We start from the raw sequence: 22,349 nt of genomic DNA, 5'->3' as shown, positions 1-22,349 counted from the left end.
CGGCGCCGGGAGGCCGCCCAGGCGAGACAGCATCCCAGCGGGCTCTGGAATGCGCGCTCGGGCCCGCGGCCCCCCGAGCGGCCCAGCCCGGGCTGGGGGCGGTGCCGGGCGGCGGGCGGGGCGCCGCGCACCTGGGCGCAGGGGGCGGGGCGTAGCCGGCACGCCCCGTCCCCCCCCTACCGCGCGGCGCCCCGGGCGCGCCAACTCGGCCCTTTCCGCCCCGCTTCGGCACCGCTCGGCTCCTCTCCGCCTCTCGCTCCCTCCCTTCTGGCCACCGACAGCCCGCTGCTCCCGCAGAGTTGGCGGCGGCTCCTCGCGCGCGTCCCGGGGAGCGCTTCGGTCTCACCTAGGCACCCTCTCCCGGCCCCGGGCTTCGTCCCCCTGCACTCCGCGAAGGTAAGCAAGGGGCGCTCGGGCTGCCGGTGCCCGACTTCGTTTGGGCAGCCGTCCCCGCGCCTCGCCCGGGAGAGGAGGCGTCGGTGGCGGGGCGCTCGGACCGGCCGGGGAATAGTCGTGAGTGAGACGGGGCGCACAGGTGGCGGGCGGCCCGGGGACGGGGCGCGGAGGCCGGGGCGACGACGGGGCGGGCGGCCGGGGCTCGGGGTCCGCCCCCGTGCCCTCCCCTCGGGGGCGGGCGATCTCGGGGCTCGCCGTGGAGGTGCGCCCCGGCAAGCTCGCGGGGTGGGGCGCGTGGGCGCTCTCGGCGGAGCGGAGCGGAGCCGGGGCCTGACACTTCTCCTCCCCGTCGTCTTTTGTGTTCGCCCCGCAGAGCCGCGGGCGTCCGGGGAGCGCGGCCACCCCGCGCCCGGGGCCGTCCTCCCCCGATTCCCCTTGGGAACATGGCGACCGGCGGCTACCGGACCGGCGGCAGCACCACGGACTTCCTGGAGGAGTGGAAGGCGAAGCGCGAGAAGATGCGCGCCAAGCAGAACCCCCCGGGCCCCGCCGCCCCGGGCGCGGGCAGCGGCGACGCGGCCGCCAAGAGTCCGGCCGCGCCGCTGGGCACGTCGGCCACCGCCGAGCTCAGCCGCGGCGTCGCGGGCGGCGCGGCCGCACCTGCCGTCCCCGGGCCCGCGCCCGGCCCCGCCGCGCTCACCCGGGCGGCCCTGGGCCCTCGGCGGCCGGAGGAAGAGCCCCCTGCCTCCGCCGTCGCCTCCTCGGGGGCTCCGCCGGCCCGGGCCGACGACGACGAGCCGGACGGCGCCCCGGAGAAGGGCCGGAGCTCGGGCCCCAGTGCCAGGAAAGGCAAAGGGCAGATCGAGAAGAGGAAGCTGCGGGAGAAGCGGCGCTCCACCGGGGTGGTCAACATCCCCGCGGCCGAGGTGAGCCGGGCGGGGCCGGGGCGGGCCGGGCTGCAGCTTCCCTGGCTCTTCCACCAGGGAGCTCCCTCGTCCCGGGGCCAGAGTCTCTCCCGACCCCTCTCTCCCGGCCCGGCGGTGAAGTTTTTGTACGTGGAGCCCAGCTTCCCCGGCAGGTCCCTCTGACCCGAACCGACACACGTGCTTTCCCGGCTCTCGGAGCGGTGGACAGTTTGTGGCTCCAGGGCTCGCCTCTCTAGACTTCTTTCTGTGTGTGCGAGATCAGTTAGGAGAATCAATTAATGGTGACGATGACGAGTTTCCCACGTGTCCGTCTGCAGTTATCAGAGTGCTTTTTATTCGCCCTTCCTTCTGAGCCGTGTTTACAAGCACCTGTAAGGATAACGTAGCCCCGGCGATGTCCAAACCGGCTTTATCTTGCAATAAACCCTGCAAGAGTGTAGCCTAAGAACATCTGCACTGTATCATGCGTAAGCCAACTTTTTATAGTGGTTTTTATTCCCTCCTTAGTGATGTTGAGGACAATAGGGCTGCTGTAACCATTTACACACTTCTGTATGCTTACAGATCTCTTCCTAAATTTAAGTATCTGGAAGATTTTTGAGGCAGGTGTGCTTTTTTGTTTTGGCTATTTTTGATCACTCTTTAAACATTTTTGCCGGTAGCAACAATGTTCCATTAGATGACTGGTCCGTCTTCCTTCCCTCCCTCCCTCCCTCCCTCCCTCCCCTCCCCTCCCTCCCTCAGTCCCTCCTTCCTTCCTTTCTTCCTCCCTCCCTCTCTCCCTTCCCCCTTCTCTTTCTTTCTTCCACAATGTGTCATTGCAACTTCATCTGCCCGAAAAACAAAATAATCCCAAACAAGTTTGGGTTACCTTAATTAATTGCGAAGTGGTTTGAATACCATATTTCAACCAGGAAAGCCACACCTTTTTTCTCAATGGCATTTTAGTTTTCACTCCTCCCCCTCTTTTAATTCTTGGCCTTGCTATCCACTAAACAACGTTGCTGTTTGTACCTTAGTGGTAGAGGATTTGCTAGCATGGATGACACCCTGCCAGACAACACGCGCGCGCGCGCGCGCGCGCACACACACACACACACACACACACACACACACACACAAATGGGGCACATGTCTAATTCCAGCATCCCAGCCCAGTGACACTGAGGTAGGAGGATTGGGAGTTCAAGAGGAGCCTGGGGTACACGTTCCTAAGACCCTATCTTAGCTGCCCCTACCCCTATAATGGAGCTTACTAACTTTAATTGTGGTTTCAGTAAAACCCTTCACAATAAGTTAGGGTGTATGCTCAATATTATAATTTAAAGTGCTAATATGTTTCCATACGTGGATAATCAACCTATGTCCCTGTAAGGAGTATTTTCATATGAATGTTTAAGAGAATTTTTTTTTTTAACAGTTAGAACTGTCCTCTAGTTGGCACAAAATAACTGCTACTCATTAAACTGCTTTCAAAAGGAGTCAAAGAGTAGAAAACAAGGTTTGAGTTTTTTAACTTAAAATATGTATATTTTAAGGGGAAATTGAATACAAAGCTTTGGAAAAGCTAGAATCCTGTGTTTTCTTTTCTTATATGGTCCAAATAAATGAGTTTGTCATCGTTGATCTTTTCCTAATGGTTCATCATACAGGGTATGACTGGGAAATACGTTGGCAGATGTTACACTTTCTTTTTGTCTGGCTGCTTGTGCTAAAGTTATTTCTTCAGAACTTTTAAGAACCAACAGTACTGTTTCCAGGGGAAGTGAGTGGGGTGTACCTCCTGATTTTTTTCTGAGCAGTCCTCTTCTGAGTGAGGGGACATGGTGCTCAGAGAATGTCCATGACTCCCTGCTACAATTGACTCTAATACTCTGGAATGTTGTTCGTTTGGGTGTTGGCAACTCCTAAATTTAATCTTCCTTAAAAACAAACAACACAGGGCACCATTTTTTTTTTTTTTTTGGTCTGTGGAATTTGAACCTTTTTTATTGAATAGGGAATTGAGGATTGCTTTCTTTTAGTGGTAACCATGGCTCTGGTTCAAGCTGTAGGACCCAACAAAACAAAGTCATAGTTTACCACAGTAGCTAATTAACAGGCATACTTCTCCAGTGCCTCCTTCCCATATTTTTTTGAAAAAGTACTTTAGGTCGTTTTAACAATTGTAAAATGTATGTAAAACTGGTTAGGTGAACCATCTTCTTCTCTTTAAATTGTTGCTTTAAAAAAAAAATAGAATTATATGTCATTTCTCCAGGTAGAGTTTAACAGTGAGAATGTCACCTCCTGAAGGTTCTCTTTATTTTATTTAGTTTGACACTAATTTTAAAAAGTCATATTTTTTAAGGATTAGAAATACTGTAAAGGAATGTAAGCCACCAATGTGTGAATGGTGAAAAGTGGACTTGTATTTTACCTAATATTCAGTGAGGTTCTCTTTCAAGATAGTACTCCCTAGCCGACTTGGTGGCCCATGCCTTTAATCCCAGCATGTGGGAGGCAGCGGTTAGGATGATCACTGTGAGTTCAAGGCTAGCATGGACTAGAGTGAGACCCTACCTCGAAACCCCCCACCCCTCCAAAAAAGATAATACTCCCAACCAAGTTTATATTAAATTGCCATGTAGTTTGCATGTCGAGAGACTATTTCAGTGGTCAATAAACATTTCCCTCCAAGAAGTACAGAGCATATATCCATGTGCCACAGCCATGGTGGCTTTCATTAACTCATTTGAATAGTTGAGAATGTTGAATGCTGCTGCAGCCTAACAAGCCTGTTACGCAGTAGTAGTGCATCTGTGTCTTAATAATACTGCAGTCCGAGCTACACAGTCGTCAGGATTGCTTTAGCAGGGAAGCAGGTGAAAAGTTACAAGTGCCTCATAGAGAGTAGGGTACAGGGCAGATGCCGTGCTAGTGACCTGGAAGTCCACAAATCCAGATGTCCTTCAGTGAAGTCAACTTTAGGCATTCTCATTTACTATCAACTTAATGTTTTTTTTTACTTTTACTTAAGTTTTTACATTTGCTGTTTGTGTGTGGTAATAATTAGCTTAAATTGGCTAATTTGGACATGGCATACTTTCTGTGTGTAACTTTGGTGTATGTTTATCAGATCCGACAATCGTTTATTCATGCCTGTGTTCATACCATCATTCAAACAAACTGGAGAAAACCAGAAGAATGAAGTAGTATATTTCTGAAGGAGCACAGCTATAATCTAGAGAAGAAAATAAGGCGTAGTTACATGAACCTGAGTGTCCAGTGTAAGAGCCTCGTCATGCAGAATGCAGTGGGTCATTTGTTAGAATGCTGTGTGAGGGAGGAGATGACTGAGTGGGACACACTTGATGAGACTCTTGCATTGCCTCATATATGTCTGTGCCTGTAAATACATGTGCATATTTTCACACACATGTATGCACAGATGTAAAAGTGTCATAATTCAGTGCTTCTTAACTGTGGCAGCATGTTAATATCATGTCCAAGTCTTAAATACTCCTCCCACCCTGCTGATTCCTGGCCCTCCCCACCCTCCACTCCCATGTGATTTAATGGCTTTGGGATGGATCCCAGGCATGAATACTTGTATTAACTTCTCAGTAGTTCTAATGTGAGACAGGGTTAAGGACCACTGGGTTACAGAAATGGGTAGAACCCTGACAGTGCCCAAAAGGTACACCCAAGTGAAGTAAGGAAATAGTTCAGGGAGAGTGTAGTTCAGTCTCTGAGCTGTCTGCCTCACTCAGCAGAGGAGGAGGGAGTTGAAGAGGACTTCCAGGTAGTTGTGCGTCAAATTTGTCTGTGCAGTGACTGCCACTGAGTAAGTCTGAGTGAATGAGTTAATAGTTACCACAGAAGACATAATACTCCATAGAGCACTAAAGTTTGGTTTAAGTACCAAAGTTAACGTATTTAAAACTCTTATTTGCCATATGGTTACTGAAATGTACTGTCTAAAGTGCATGCATTCTTAATGTGGTAGCAACTCTCTTCATCCCCATTTCCACATGAGAAAGTGAAGGCTTAGAGCTTAAATATTCAAAGTCAGTTTACAATGTACAATTATGGTGTATCAATTTAAGAAGATAGCATGCACATGGAGGGAGAGGGAAGCAGGTTTTAAAAGAATCAAACTTCCTTACAGTACTTAATTACATTATTTACATTTTAATTTATATAATTTAAATATGAATGCAGGAAACAGAGAAAGTATGGAATTGAGTAGAAATCAAGGTGAATTTGGTAGGCTCAGAGGTTACTTCCTGACACTTTGATCTGCTTGGGAACATTTTATTATTATTAGCAAAATGTAAAATTATTTTTGTTTAGCAGTTCAAAAGTGTGTACTTTAGTATTATATAAGTGATAGGTTTTTTTTCCCCCTGCTAGGATGGTGTGACTACTGCATAATTTGAACTCAGGATTGGAAAAGTGAGGGCAAAGGAGTATTTGATATGTAGAGAACATTTTCACCTGAACACAGTGCAGCAGATTCACCTAACTTTGCATGGGACATACTCTATTTGGTAAACTGTAAATGCAGGTAGATTATGAAATGTTGCTTAGTAAGATACTAAACCCAATTTACTAAGCAGACTCATTGTTTATGCTGCATGTTACTCACAAGTCAAATTTTCTCCAACTCTGAGTCATGAGAAGTTTCTCTTCTGACTCATCACATAGAAAGCTAGACCGTCTGGAACATAATGGGAATACCAAAAGACATTTTTTAATTTACCTGTACTACTTAATAATAATTGTTTCAGAAGTTAAAAATTATTGGTACATATTAGGGTTTGAAGTTTAAACAATGCTTTTTGTCTTTTTAAAAAAATTGTCTGCTGGATGTGGTGGCACATGTCTAATTACAGTGCTTGGGAGGCAGAGGTAGGAGGATCGCCATGAGGTTGAGGCCACTCTGAGACTACATAGTGAATACAGCTTGGGCTAGAGCGAGACCCTGTCTTGCAACACACACACAAAAAAATTGTCGAAGTTGGTGGGTAGGCCCTGGGGAGATAGATGGCTCAGTGGTTAAATGTGCTTGCTTGCAAAGCCTACTCACCTGAGTTCAATTCTCCAGATATCCATGGAAAGCCAGAGAGGCATTGTTTGCAGCAGACGCTGGTGCGCCTCTATGCATGTACATACACGTGCACACGCACATACATGCAACAAAAATAGAAAATTTGACAGTTAGAATGGTCATATAAAGTTTTTCTTCTCTCTCTCTCTCTCTCTCTCTCTCTCTCTCTCTGTGTATGTGTGTGTTTGTGAGCTCGCGCGCACGTGCGTGTAGTTTAGACAACTTCAAGTGTTGTCATCAGAAACACCATCCACCTCCTTTTGAGTCAGTATCACTGAACCTAGAACCCACTAATTTGTCTAGACTATCTGACCAGTAAGTCTCAGGGATCCTGTCTTTGTCTCCCAGGGCTGGGATTTACAGGTATGTGCCACACTTTTATGTGGGTGCAGGGGACCAAACTCAAGTTTCATGCTTGCAAGGCAACTACTTTACTGACTAAATTATCTCCCCAGCCCAAATTTGTCTTTTTTTTTTTGTTTGTTTATTTTATTTATTTATTTGAGAGCAACAGAGAGAGAGTGGGGGGGGGAGAATGGGCGCGCCAGGGCCTCCAGCCACTGCAAATGAACTCCAGATGCGTGCGCCCCCTTGTGCATCTGGCTAAAGTGGGTCCTGGGGAATCGAGCCTTGAACCAGGGTCCTTAGGCTATACAAAGTTATGTTCTCACTGCTTTTGACTTTCATGTTAATTTTCATTATTTTTCTGTTTTAGTTCCCCATTCAGTAAAGTGCAGTGGCATTCAAACTATGAGAAGGTTATACCAAAAAATAATACCAATCTTTTTTTTTTCCCACATGAGTCCTCAATTTAAAGTTTTTAAAAATCTTGGGCCACTTCCATGTTATACTGGAGTTTGGTATTAAAAGTATTTAATTTAACCAAATGTAATATTTTACCTTTATCTAAAATGCAGTTTTTCTGTGTCTTTCATGAAGGATAGCAGAGCTCTATTACATAACCATTGGGGAACATTAATTTATAGTAAAAAGAGGGGGGGTGTTTTAAAAGACTGTAGTTTTAGTCATATTCCTGAAACAGTGTCTTAATAATGGGAGGGTGGACAGGCCACCTGCATCAAGCTCACCTGTTATTTTCATTGTGGACTTCTGGAATCGACCTTTGGGGGGGTAACCTCACACTGTATTGTGACATTGTTTTTGAGTGATGTTATATGTGGTAAAAGTTAGACAAGAGTTGACTTAAAGGGCCTATACTAGTTACTGACTTAGAAAATGAAACTGATAGAGATAGCAATTTTCAAACAGAATTGCGAACATGAATCATATTAGTATTTGCAAGACAGGTGTGGTAGCACATGCCCATAATCCCTGCACTTGGGAGGGAAAGGCCAGGAGGATTGGGAATTTGATGCAAGACTGGGTGAGCTACACAGCAAGACCCTGTGTCAAAAAGTACAAGTTTGCTGGGCATGGTGGCGCACGCCTTTAATCCCAGCACTGGGGAGGCAGAAGTAGGAAGATTGAGACTCCATAGTGAATTCCAGGTCAGCCTGGGCTAGAGTGAGACCCTACCTCGAAAAACAAAACAACAACAACAAAAAGTTTGAGCCAGGCGTGGTGGAACACACCTTTAATCCCAGTACTTGGGGGGCAGAGGTAGGAGGTTTGCTGTGAGTTTGAGGCCAGCCTGAGACTGCATAGTGAATTCCGGGTCAGCCTGAGCTAGAGTGAGATCCTCCCTCGGAAAAAAAAAAAGGTTGGTGAAAATGTTACATAAATGCCCACATGGCAACTTAATGTGTGGATTGTAGTGACTACTGCTTGTTGCTAGTGGAACTTTTTAAGGATGACAGACATTCTCAATTTTGCTCTTCTACTTAAAATTTTATGGCTATTTTATTTTTTTTAATATTTTTTTTTGTTCATTTTTTTATTTATTTATCTGAGAGTGACAGACACAGAGAGAAAGACAGATAGAGGGAGAGAGAGAGAATGGGCGCGCCAGGGCTTCCAGCCACTGCAAACGAACTCCAGACACGTGTGGCCCCTTGTGCATCTGGCTAACGTGGGACCTGGGGAACCGAGCCTCGAACTGGGGTCCTTAGGCTTCACAGGCAAGCGCTTAACCACTAAGCCATCTCTCCAGCCCATTTTATGGCTATTTTAAGAGACAACCCAAGCTACATGGAAATTCATAGCACTTAAAATAATTATATAATGTATGTATTTAATGTAAGTCATCCTGTCTACCCTGCTTTTTGTCCAACAGTTGTTAGGAGCTTAGACTACAGAAAAACCTGTTAATATTTAATTTGTAATCAGAACATTCACTCATTTTTCACTTTTTATGTATTTTTAAGAAAAGCATATAATTACATTCATAAAATACCTCTGATAGCTAGCAGCTTAAACTCAGCAGTTAGCTTTCTAGACTATGACATACAGAATTGTTTTGTTTCCCCCTCTTACCTATGTGTTAAATTGTTGGCATTGTGGACTAGTAATTGATTCCTTACATACTGGGATAGCTGGGGAGGCAACGTACAGTGTAAATTTTGGACAGTTATTCAAGCCATAATGCCTACTGGCATAGAATTAGCTTCAGCCACCTGGTATTTTATCTTTAGGTTATGTAATAAATCTTGTATCATGCACACATGAAATGTGTGAACATAGCAACATTTCAAAGGTAGAAATAACTTCAAGTTCAAATCTTAGAGTGGAATTTATTAGTAAATGTCTATGGTGTGGTTGTTATGAATATCATTTATCTGATTTTTGTGGGTCACAACACATTTTTTCAGCAACAGTGTTTTGTGTTCAATTTAAAGAAACAGGACCATTGAGTTTTAAAATTTTTTAAATATTTTATATATTAGAGAGAAAGAGGAGGCAGCAGATAGAGAGAAAATGGGCACATCAGGACCTCTAGCCACTGCAAAAGAACTCCAGACAGATGTGTCACCTTGTGTATCTGGCCTTACATGGGTACTAGGGAATGAAACTTGGGTCCTTAGGCTTTTCAGGCAAGCACCCTATACATTGAGCCATTTCTCCAACCTGCCATTGGATTTTGAATGTATTTTGTTTGGGTTTTGCTAAAATGGATGGATAAGAAAATGTATGTTGTATATTACAGCTCCATGACACCTGAAACTTTGTTTTTAGACTCTACACTAAACTAGTGGACTAAGTGCATAGGATAAATGGAAATGAAGTATACTTTTAAATAGAGTGGAAACATGTTTTGTAACCTAAGATACAGTTTATAAGCCAACTAATACATATTTCTATGATACTTTGCTATATAACATATAGATTGTTATTTTAATTGCTTTTAGAGTTTTAGTTTTTTTTGTAGTATTTAAAAAGAATGTAAATCAGAGCTGGGCCTGGTGACGCAGGCCTTTAATCGCAGCACTTGGGAGGCAAAGGTAAGAGGATCACTGTGAGTTTGAGGCCACCTTGAGGCTACATAGTGAATTCCAGGTCAGCCTGAGCTAGTGAGACCCTACTTCGACCCCCCCCCCCGAAAAAAAAAAAGAATGTAAATCACAGTAATGAAAATTGTAATTAGCATTCAGAAGATGGTGCTGAGGGATATGACTAAAATCGGAGTCATAAAATTTTGGTTTGGGGAGTAGCTCAGTGGTACAGCGCTTGCTGAAGAAGCATGAGGCCCTGGGCTGATTCCTAGACCACAGAGAACAATCAACGGATGGTTCAATTATTTTAGTACATTCAGTTAACGGTGACAGAAATTACTTTTAGGGATTAAATTTTTGACAGTGTAAGCACATGTTGATCCAAACTAAATTTTCATAATCTTAAATTTTTTTTTTCTCTGCTGGTAAAATAAATATTTTTTAAAGTTTTGTAGAGATAGCTAAGAAAAAGATAAAAAATATTATGCTTCTAACCCTATTTTCTGTATTTTTATGTAAAAAATGCAACCACATTGTAAATACAGATGTTCTGTTTGCTTGTTTTTATATTTTTGAGAAAGGGTCTATAGTAGAATTTGCTCTATAGTCCCAGGCTAGCCTCAAACTCACAGTGATCTACGCTGTGGGCCACCATGCCTGGCTTGATTTATGTGGTTTTAACAACTCATGATGAGAATTTGTGCGTGTGTGTGCATGTGTATGTTTGTGCGTACATGTGGATGCCAGAGGACGGCCTTGGGTGTCATTCCTTATGTACTATCCACTTTGTCATGAGACTAGGTCTCTCACTGGCTTGAAATCAATCAGGCTACACTGCTGTCCAGTGAGCCCCAGGGGTCACCTGTCTGACCTTGCCATTGCTGCAATTACAAGCTGATGACGTCACACCAGGCTTCTTGACATGGTTGCTGGGGATAGAACTGTAGTCCTCATGCTTGTGAGGCAAGCATTTTATTGATTGAGCTATCACACCAGCCACTGAGAAGTTTTTACGGTGTTTTCTTTGAAAATAGAGATAGAAGCTAGGCATGGTGGCACACCTTTAATCCCAGCACCTGGGAGGCAGAGATAGGAGGATCACCATGAGTTTGAGGCCACTCTGAGGCTACATAGTAAATTCTAGGTAAGTTTGGGTTAGAGTGAAACCTTATTTCAAAACACTGAAAAAAAAAAGTAAAATAAAAAAGAAAATAGAGATAGGTATATTTTCTTGATGCTTGATAATAAAATGCAGAAATGGTTGTTAATTGGGAAAGAACCCTGCTGTGTCTGCACTATTGTGTGGGTTTCAGATTTACAAAAGTATCTTATCTTAGATAAACAGCTAGTTGCTTCTTTTTTCCTTCATAAATTGTGTTTGCCAAAACATTCTTTAAGAAAAGAGTCAGGGTCTTTCAGAGTCTGCCTGGGCTCTTAGGTGATTGAGAGACATGAGGTTGGGTTGTGCTGTTTCCCTTCCTTTCAACCTTTGATTTCACTGGGAAATAGTGTAAGGGCCGCCGTGGCTGCAAATGTATGTATGCAGCAATTCATCAAGGTATGCAAAGTAGTAATAACAAGTGTAAGGCATGTGAAAATGGGAAGGGGGCATACCACTCAAAAATGTGGTGGCTTGGTAAGGAGAGACCCCAATAAAGACTAGAGCAGTATTATCTGTGCTAATCTTCAGTACATAAATGCTACAGTCAATACCATACCTGACCTTGGAAAAAAGAAATGGGATCTTAGTTAGGAACATGGGTGTCAAAGTTACTGGTGGTTACTGGGAAGTAGTGGGAGAATAATGGCTGTGGCTCATGTCACATAGTAAAGCTAGCCACCTGGTGGATGCTCCAAGTATGTTAATATGCATTTCTTTGTGGTTTGGTTGCAGGTTTTTGTTTGTTTACCCAGTGTTTCTTTTGTTTGCGCATGTGAACAGGGTTGGTTAAGGTCTGGTCAGCTTAATTACCTAATATGTTCATTTCATTGGAACAAATTCACAGTTTAAAAACTAATGTTATATAGTTTATGCATCTATACCCATATTTGTCCAATATGTGGTGATTTGAATATATGTCCTCCATGGCCTCAGGGATTTTCGAGTAAGGTTAAGTCTCCAGTGAGCAGAACACTGCTGGTGGAGGTATGTCACTGGGAGTGAATCTGCTCCACTCCAGCCCTGTTAAGTAAGTTAAGTGTGAGAGTCAGTTTGAGCTCTGACTGGTTCCCCCCCCCCTCCCCCGAGAGTCTGTGGAAGTGAGCCAGTTTCTTCTGTGATAGAACTTCCCTGGAAACCCTTTCTTCTCATGAGGTACTTCTGGTTGGTTTGATGTCTGTCCCAGCAATGAGAAGGTAACTGCAGCACCATATATACATGTTACTTTAAAAAAGGGAAAACAGGCCCAGGAAGATCAGTTTGAGCAATGACAGAAAGGGGTTGGGAACAGAAAACAAGTAGTGATGGGAAAACTTACTTAAGATACTGATTTTGATTGCTAGGGAAATGGCAAGAAATGGAAGAGATTGATGTGAGACATATTCTGACATTTACTTTGTGCTAGCAATGTCTTCAGAAGTAACCTGGCCTCAAAGCTGGGTGCAGTGGTGCACAGCTGTAACCCCAGAACTGTGAAGGCTGAGGCAGAGATGTTGCAGGACAGCCTGAGCTACATAAAGACACTTTGTCTCCCCCACAAAAAAGACTACATTTACTTCAAAACTTAGGTTACATTTCAACTTCATTCTTACTCTGAGTCTAGCGTGTCCCTTGCACCCCAAAACTTCCTCCCCATTGGAGATTGGGGATTGTGTATATTTTATTTCTTAACAGCCTCTACCTCTTGGTTCATCATGCCATGCAGGAATGACCCATTAAGTTCTGCTTCATGTTCAGTTTACTTTCTGCCTTCAGTTTCTGTATGGCCTCACCTTCAGTTGCTAACTCCCATTTCATTGCTCAGTTCTTCCATTTATTTACATTGAACTTGCTGAAGTTGCTTGTGACCTAATTGCCAAGGGTGATAGCTTCTTTTCTATTTTCATCCTGTCTGACCCTGTGACATTTACTCTTGTCATTCCTCTCTATTGTAGGCTGAAGAATTTTTTGTTAGATCTTAAGTTGCTTATTCAAAAATCCTGGAGTGCCTGCTGTGTGCTCTAGACTCAGTGCCACAAAGATAACAAGTCTTTGGAACTAGTCTTCTTTCTCTCAGGAAAAAAATGTAATTATAATTTGACATAATAAGGATTGTGCGCGCAGAGAAAATTACACAAGTACTAATTACACAAGGGAGTCAGTCGGGATGGCTATCAGATGACATGGGTTACTCCCTGGGTTTTAGTTAGTAAGGGTTTTCCAGGTGGAGAGGGCATCTAGTTTGAACATAGCATATGTAGAGACACAGAACAGAGCATTGAGTAGCAGGCTGTCCATGTGTTACTTCTAATCATCATGTTAACTCACAAAGTAGGCTTTAAAAAAATTGTTTCACAAGACAAGGAAGCTGTGCCTTTGCCCAAGGGCTATCCTGGCAGAACTTGGCTTTGACTTTGGATCTGTTTGGATGCCAGTGCTCATACATTGGTTATCATTGTTGGAAATAAGCAGGATGTGTTATAACAGAGGTAACTTTGATGTGCAGAGCAGTTGTGGTGGGGAGTGAAAGGAGGACAGTTCATGAGGACTGCCTTGCTCCTTTGGAGATGGATCTTAGTGGCATGCCAAGGAATGCAGACTTGGTTCTGCCGTTCTTTGTTAGTATTGTTGGCTGGGCCCTTCCGGCCTCTGTCCATACCTGTTTATACAATAGCTCACAGTTTCTGGAAAGGAAAAAGGTAGATTGCCTTATATGAAATCATCATTTTAAGAGGACTTTCATGTTCAGGGATAGATATATCTGCTAAAGAGTAATGAATAACATAAAAGAGTATAAGAAGTAATATATAGTAAAAATAAAATAAATCTAAACTGCTCTAAATTAGGAAGAGCTTAGTGGATAGGATATAACAAATGTTGTACCAAATGACTCTTGGACGGCAAAAATGAAAAAGTTTGTGAATTTCTTTGGAGGTGGGCTGAATGGAGTAGAGATGAAGTGCTAAGGTTCTGGTGTGTGCTGTGGAGAGTTCTAAGTTCTCTCTTGAGTTTGGACTCTTCCCTTGCACTTGATAGAAATGCCGATACTTCCTTCAGTCTTGAGTTCTTTCTGGACTTTCTACAAGGACTAGCATTGCCTTTGAGCCTCTTTGTTATTTGTGTGACTTCTGTAAATTTTCCTTCCTTCCCCTCTGTTTTCCTTTCTGTATGTGAAGGACTCAAGTACTTTTCCAAACCATTAGGAATAATGTTTATTTTTCTTTGATGATAAAAATAATGACGGAAAGAATGTAAAAGCCAAGGGAAGGGTACCACTCCTCACATACAACTGTCCGGACAGAAATTGGCCTTGATATCCAATACCTCTCAGTGCCTAGCAATACCTACACAAGACCCTCATAATAGGAGAAAAGGATGATGACATCAGATTAAAAGAGAGACTAATGGAGAGAGAGGGAGGGGATATGACCCAGAGCAGAGTTATGAAGGGGAAAGTGCAGGAGGGGAGGGAAATACCATGGTTTGTTGTCTTTAAGTTTATATACATACACACACACACACACACACACACACACACACACACACACACGGCTTCTTATTGTAGAAAATTTGAAATAAAACAACAAATGGAGATTGTACAATATTAACTCTTTAAATTGCCATTTATAAGTTGACAGGTTTTTTTTTCTAATATCAGAACTAATTTCTTTATCACCTGTACCCACCTAGGTAGGGTCTCACTGTATTCTAGGCTGACCTGGAACTTAATTCTGCAGTACCAGGCTGACATTGAATTTAGAGCAATCCTCCTACCCTTACTTCTTTCAGCCTCTTGAATGCTGGCATTAAAGGCATGTGCCACCATGCTGGGTGGCTTTCTCTCTATATATTTTAAAAATACTTTTATTTACTTGAGAGAGTAGGGGAGAGAAAGGAGAAGAGAGAGTACGACGAATATGTGTATAGTGCTTCAGGAACTCTTGCTGCTGCAAACTCCAGATGTATGTGCCACTTTGTGTGTCTGACTTTGCATGTGTATTGGGGAATTGAACCTAGGTCAGCAAGCTTTATAAGCTCAGGTGTCATCCCAACCCTGTATGTTTTTTTTTTTTGACTTTCCTTCCTTTGGAACTTGACATTATATCATGAGTATTATTTTGGATTTTATTTGGAAATAAAAGTAAGCCATTCTTTTATTTCATAAACTTTATTTTCATTATCCAGTGATAACTATATTACTTTATATCATGTAATTTTTTATTTAAATTTTTTTCTAGTTTATTTTTATTTATTTGAGAGAGAGAGAGAGAGAGAGAGAGAGAGAGAGAGAGAGAGGAGGAGGGGAGGGGAGGGGAGGGGAGGGGAGAGGAGAGGAGAGGAGAGGAGAGGAGAGAGAATGTACATGCACGGCCTCCACCTACTGCAAACAAACTCCAGATGCATGCACCCCTTTGTGTATCTGGCTCATGTGGGTCCTGGGGAGTCAAATCTGGGTCCTTTGGCCTTAACTGCTAAGCCATCTCTCCAGCCCTATAACATACAATTTTAGAAATTTTTATATTTTATTTATTTGAGAGAGAGGGAGAGAATGGGCATACCAGAGCCTCCACTTGCTGCAAACAAATTCCAGACACATGTGCCATGTTGTGCATCTGGCTTACATGGGTCCTGGGGGATCGAACCTGAGTCCTTTGGCTTTGTAGGCATGTACCTTAACTGCTTAAGTCATCTCTCCAGTCCTATAACATAATTTTATATAAGGCTTTTTTTTTTTTTTACAATTTTATAGAACAGTTCTTATGACTTTTTCACTGTGCAAATGAAATGAATATATTTATATCTAGAGATTTAATCATTTGCAAATGCCATTATAACATTTTTGTTACTACTACCATATGATTGTTTTTGTATATCAACATGTATATGTAGCCATATTGTTACTCTAAATAATTGAAGAATATGCTGTAATTTAGATTTTTCCAGTGTAATCACTGCACATTTACTGTCTTGTTAGTGCATGTTACATGTTAGATAAGATACTAGGCTTTTTGAGCATTTGAATTGCTGTGCTTGTTATTGTTCTAGTATTACCAGGATTTGGACAAACTAATTTTGTGACTTTTTTGAGTAATATGTAACACAGTTTTGAGAAATAAGATTGTATAATTTTCAAACATTAAAAGATGTGTGTAATAAAGTGCAGAATTCAGAGAAATGGAAGATCCTTTGAGGGCTAAATAGTTCAGGGAGTTTCATGGCGGTAGTATGAGATTTTAGTGAGATCATGAAGGACTGCTAAGGAATGGACAGATGAAGAAGAGAGTCATATTCAGGCTGACACAGACAGTGAGGAGTGGTACACACCTGACTGGGAGAGACTGTTAATGTTACAAGTAATAGTAGATGAAGTTACTAAGGATCTTAAAAATCCCAGTTAGATTTTAGGCTTGAGCTGTCATCAGGCTGTAGGAGAGCTTGAGTAGGCCATGTACATATCATGAAGATAGGATTTGATAATTTTACAGGTATCAGATAAGCCAGAAATCATGTATAGTACAAGCTAGTTTTTGGAACATTTTTTTATCTTGGTGGTGGATGAAGAAAGGTATCTGTTGTTCATACTGACAGTAGGTCTGCTGCAGTTCTGTGTGCTTTGCAGGTGTCAGGTCATTTCACTTCCCGGAGCTGAAGGGGCGTCAGTACCACTGCCTCTCTTTTACTCACAAGGAAAGAGAGGCCCAGAGAAGGTAAGCTGTTCTGATTTCAGCTTTGAGGAAGTTGTTGCCAACTTTGGTCTTGCCTCCACTCAACTACTTTTTCCTGTACTTGCAGCTCCACAGTGGGATCACTGTGACCTTGAATATTATCTTAAGTAAACCCTGCATCCTTGTATTAAGCTTGCTTTTGTGTTTTTAATGATTTTAAAGAATCTTTGCATCTTTCTTGCTTGTTCTGAGGTAAAAAGTGCATGTGAGAGAGGCCTTTTTTGTCTCCAAAAGGAGTAATTTGTAATACCTGGGAGTAGTGAAGGTATAATTTATCATGCTTAATCCACATGTAGTCATCCTGAAATGACCCCTATTGAAGAACACTTGAAGTTACTTGCATGCCTGATACAAGAGCAGTGACAGTCTAAAGCTACAGTGGTGCCATTGGATTACCTTGCTTCTTGGTGTTTCAGTTTCTGAAAGTCCAGAGTTTTCCCTCCTTTTTTTTTTCTTCTTTTCCCTTTCTCCCTCCATATTTTTCTTTCTTTTTACTTTTCTCCACATTTAGTAGTTGTAACTTTGCTGTTTGGAATGTCCTCTCTCTCCCTCCTTTCCTTTCCCATCTGTGGTAGTTTGAATGTATGTCCCCCATAGACTCAGGTGTTGCATTAAAGCTTGTAACTTGGCTTTTTAGATGCCTGGCTGGAGGAGGTATCACTGGGGTCCAGCTCTAAGGTGTGTTGGGGAGGATCCGAGTCCCAGCCCAAAGGTGTGCAGAGAAGTTTGAGCTCCAAAGGTTCTACTTGTGGCAGGTTTGTGCTTACTGCTGTTTGGTGTTGCTGGCTGTTGGTAGTTTCTCTCTCAATTTGGATTTATGAATGGAAGCCAGTTTCTTCTGCCATTGATGGAACTTCCCCTGGATTCTGTAAGCTTGAACTAAATCCATTCCTCCCATAAAACTCTTTGGTTGGATGCTCATCCTGGCCATGTGAAGCTGTGTACTACACCATCCTTTCATTCTGTTGCATTGCTGAGGTGGAACCTAGAACTTCCAAAGTGTGAGGTATATGCTTTACCACTGGGCTACATCACCAGAACCAGTACCTAAAGCTGAGAAATGTAACCCATGTTCGAGGTGCTTTGATGAAAATCAAAAATTTTAACATAAAGTGTTTTCGCAGTTCTGGCTCTTGCTTCAGTAGTCATGGATCAGATCTGTATCCGTGATTGCACTTCACTAGCTCCATGTGTAGGTCATGATGACTGAGCTAACAGACAGTATTCTCAGTCAGCAGTTAGTCTTCCATTGTGAGATAGAAGCTATCTCCATTATCAACAGAATTGAAAATGAAGAATTGTTAACTGTGCAACAGAAGAAAATACACTGCCCCTCGTGAAGAGGTCACAGTAGGCAACTAGGTTTACTTTTAGAAGTGGAAGCAAAGTTCTTTCAGTTTACTGGGGACAAAGTTAAAGTAAAAGAACAACATGAGGAGGGTGTGGAGAGGTCTGAGCAGCTGAACCAGACTTCTGAGAAAAAAGGACCCTTTGGTTGGTCCTGGGTTACACAGGTGTCCAAGCCCAGATCTTTGAATGGAGTTCCAGCTGTCAGTTAGTGGAGTCCCTGAGGGTGCCGAAGGCTGCTTTCTGTGGATGCCAGTGAAGAAGAAGCCAGGTGAGGGGAGGAGCAGAGAGGAGGCAGGCTGGAAGTCCCAGGAAGCAAAGGTGAGGCAGGCACTCTAGCCTTACCATTCCCCTCCAGCTCTGTATGACAGCACATAGGAGCCTGATTAAATGGAGTCATGTAATACTGCTCATTGAGAGAATAGTGACCTCTAACTGCGTATTTCATAATACCAGGGAATTATTCTTCATTATTTTAGTTGTGATAATTGCTTAGTGTGTGTTTAAAGGAATCCATTTAGAGATTATACATTAACATGTGAGGATATAATATACTTTGATATATGGAGAAGTTGTGCCTTGGATTTGCTTCTAAAAAACATAAATGATTCAGTAAATAGAAGTATAAATGAATCTAATAATTATTGAAACTGTTGAGGGACAAATGAGGGTACGTTATTTCATCTACTGTAATACACATTTGAAATTTTGTAGAATAAAAAATGAATATCTGGGCTGGAGAGATGGCTTAGCGGTTAAGCGCTTGCCTGTGAAGCCTAAGGACCCTGGTTCGAGGCTCGGTTCCCCAGGTCCCACGTTAGCCAGATGCACAAGGGGGCGCACGCATCTGTAGTTCGTTTGCAGAGGCTGGAAGCCGTGGCGTGCCCATTCTCTCTCTCTCTCTCTCTCTCTCTCTCTCTCTCTCTCCGTCTTTCTCTCTGTGTCTGTCGCTCTCAAATAAATAAATAAAAAAATTAAAAAAAATGAATATCTTTTTGTGTGAAATACAATTGAAAGTCAAAACTGATTCTGGTTAAGGGGTATGTATATGATCCAAGACAGGTAGTAAATCTGGTGATAGGATCTGTGGTGAGGATGAAACGGGTATGAGTAGTGATTGTGGCCTCGGAGTGGTAGTAGCACTTTAGGGATACTGTGGAAAGCTCTCCTGAGGTTTTTTAGTTGAGATATGAATTTGGGGAAGGAGCCAGTCATGTAAAAATTAGGGGAAGGAGCTGAAAGAACCATTCTCCAGGGAGATCAGAATTTGAGGCTGTGATCTTAGACTTTGCTTATACACTACTTATTAGATCTTTTAACACTTGTTATTTAAACTAATTGTTTAAACTTGCAGAGTTTCTGTGGTTCAGGGAATGAAACAATATTTGAACAGCTCTTTTCTTTCATATGAATACTCATATTTATTATTTTGTGTGCCCTTACGTTAGAAATGTTGACATTTGCTTAGGCTGAGAAGATCATTAGAACAAAGCTGCTGTTTATTTATCATCATAATGGTTTCAGTATATATCTTTCATTTTTTTTCTATATGCTACCTGACTTTATTTTTTATTTTTTTAAATATTTATTTATTTATTTATTTATTTGAGAGCGACAGACACAGAGAGAAAGACAGATAGAGGGAGAGAGAGAGAATGGGCACACCAGGGCTTCCAGCCTCTGCAAACGAACTCCAGACGCGTGTGCCCCCTTGTGCATCTGGCTAACGTGGGACCTGGGGAACCGAGCCTCGAACCGGGGTCCTTAGGCTTCACAGGCAAGCACTTAACCGCTAAGCCATCTCTCCAGCCCTGACTTTATTTTTTAAAGAGACATATATTTAAGAATCGCTCAACTAAGGCTCTATTATCAAGATATTTGTTAGGGATAATCACTATGTTTCTGTATTATTTGAGAGATAGAAAGAGAAAGGGGCAGGTAGAGAGAGAATGGGCACACAGGACCTCTAGCCACTGCAGTTTAACTCCAGACGCTTGTGCCACCTTGTGCATCTGGCTACATAGATACTGGGTAATCAAACCTGGGTCCTTTAGCTTTGCTGGCAAGTGCCTTAACCCCTAAGTCATCTATCAGTCCAGCCCTCTGTTTTATTTATTTGAGAGAGAGGGAAGAGGCATAGAGCGAATAAGAGAGAGAATGGGTGTGTGAGGGCCTCCAGCCACTGCAAATGAACTCCAGATACAGGCACCACCTTGTGCGTCTGGCTTACGTGAGTACTGGGGAATTGAACTGAGGTCCTTTGGCTTTGCAGACAAGTGCCTTAACCACTAAGCAGTTTCTCCAGCCCCTGAGGCATATATATTCCTAAAGTATATCCTTATGGTTTTCTGAATTTCTTTGCTATATGTTGTAATGGTGCCTTTTTCATCTCTAGTTTTATTAATTTTTGTCTCTTCTTTCTTCTGGTCAGATTTACTAAGGGTTTATCAATCTTGTTTATCCTTTCAAAGAACCAACTCTTGTTTCATTGATTCCAATTTCACCAATACTGAGTGCGCACCGCTCTCCCTCCGTGTTGTGCCGTGGAGCTGGCGCTCTGATCAGCTGTGCTGGATGCCCTGCCGCCAGGAGCTGATTGTGTTCTTCGGTGGTTCGTGGTGCTGTCTGTTGGGGAATAGGAGAGTGCTGGAACCCTGGAGTTGTACTGGAGCTGCTCAGCTGGTCCCACCTGTACCTCTTTCACTGTCTCCCCTTCAGGTTTGATGAGATTGGATAATCTCCTTGTTTGGTCTTTGCTATTGCAACTGGGCACCGGGCCGGGTGGCCATGTGTGTGGATCTGTGCCGGCCGCAAGCACCTCCATGGGTTTCTGGCCGGTTTCCTCCTTTCTGATAGATCTTGGTCTCTCATGCTTCTCTGCTGTGGCTGATAAGTACCTACCCACCTTCACTTTTCAGAACAAAACTGTATTTTGCTGTGGTTTTGCTTAAATCCTTTCCTAGGCTGGTTTGGTGTGACTCCTATGTAGCCATCTTACTTGAAAGTCCCTCCTATAACAAATCTTAAAAGAGTGGCATTGTTCTATATTTCTATAAATCTCTATTGTCCAGCTGAAAGAGGACACTTAGACTGTCCTGTTTGCTTCACTATTCTGCTTTGTGAAATCACTGTTATGTTGTCTTTGGAGGCCCCTCACATGCATTCCTGAGAGGAAGAGAGTAAAAAGGTCAAATAACAACTTGGATATTCTTATGACAATTTTCTTGACATTGCAGACCTTCTAAGGGTGTCAGGAATCTGTGGTATGACACATGTGCTCCAAGAGCTGTTAGTTAATTCCATTTTTATCAATGGTTACAAAATGGAGATATTCTGATTACAGTTCTTTTAATTCAGACATTTATTGTTATCAACAAATTTGTTACCTTGAGATACAGTTCGTAAAAATAACATAGGCTATATGCTTGATTCTTTCCCTTTAGGGAGATGGGACCTTTACTCCATTTGTTTTTTATTTTGTGAGAAAGTAGTAAAAGGATTTAAGCCATGTTGTACTTGAAGCCACTTCCACATACATGTGTACATGTGAAAGGAAGGCCTCTACTGATGTATTTGAATTGCCTTCTTGAATTATTCAGATGTGGTGTATCTTACTGGTATTTATTTTGGTAGTATATCAAATAACATTGCAATCTCTCTTAAGTAACCGATGTAAGGAATCTAAACAGATGGGAAATCTTTCATGCTATCAGGGGTGTCCACCTCTTCACTTCCTTATAGAAATGCTGTAAAGATTAACAAGATAATGTCTAAGTAGTTTAAAGTGCTTTTTTACTAAGTGATCTGTTACTATTATCTTCATAAAAAAAATATAGGCATTGTTACACATGTGGCATTTAGGTGTAGCTTGACTTAAAAAAAACTGAGCTATCTAATCTGCTTCCAGAACTACTTCCCAAGTTTGAGCACTCTTGAATAAAGACAGGGAGTTGTAAGCTGTCATAAATGATACAACCCAGTGACTAACACTTGGAATGGAATGAAGCTGAGAGAGAGGAGAGATGTTTGTCAGAGTAGTATAAGCAGTAGATTAATTAGGCTTAATAAAATCTCAATTCTGGTTCTTAAACATAAATGAAAGGAGGTCATCTTAATTCCTTACTTGTGTATACTTGAGATGAAATGTGAAATCAGTTTTCCGGACTTAAAAATTTTTACTTTAATTGACTTCTGGAATTTTTATGGTACAATCAGAAATATGCTGAGACGAGTTTATTGAGTCAACTATCTATACATCGTAAAATATTTGGCAGTTTAAGTAGTCATTGAATATGGGTTAGCAGTGGGGAGGATGTGAGTTAAGGATGGAAGGAA

The 22,349-nt window shown here is 42.6% G+C and overlaps 1 protein-coding gene across 1 annotated transcript in view; it reads left to right on the top strand.

Moving 5' to 3' along the window:
- The first annotated feature begins 244 nt into the window (after window positions 1–244).
- The window catches only part of Pawr (pro-apoptotic WT1 regulator), a 100,537-nt gene continuing 78,432 nt past the window's right edge, over window positions 245–22,349 (top strand). Inside the window, exons 1-2 of the mRNA XM_045152895.1 lie at window positions 245–396; window positions 770–1,322. Coding sequence (XP_045008830.1) covers window positions 840–1,322 — 483 coding nt within the window. The 5' untranslated portion in view covers window positions 245–396; window positions 770–839. The remainder of the gene's footprint in view (window positions 397–769; window positions 1,323–22,349) is intronic.

The sequence above is a fragment of the Jaculus jaculus genome, chromosome 6 (assembly GCF_020740685.1).
Source record: "Jaculus jaculus isolate mJacJac1 chromosome 6, mJacJac1.mat.Y.cur, whole genome shotgun sequence".
Taxonomy (NCBI): Eukaryota; Metazoa; Chordata; class Mammalia; order Rodentia; family Dipodidae; genus Jaculus; species Jaculus jaculus.
Note: the sequence above shows the minus strand (reverse complement) of the source record. Positions and strands in the feature narration are given on the sequence as shown.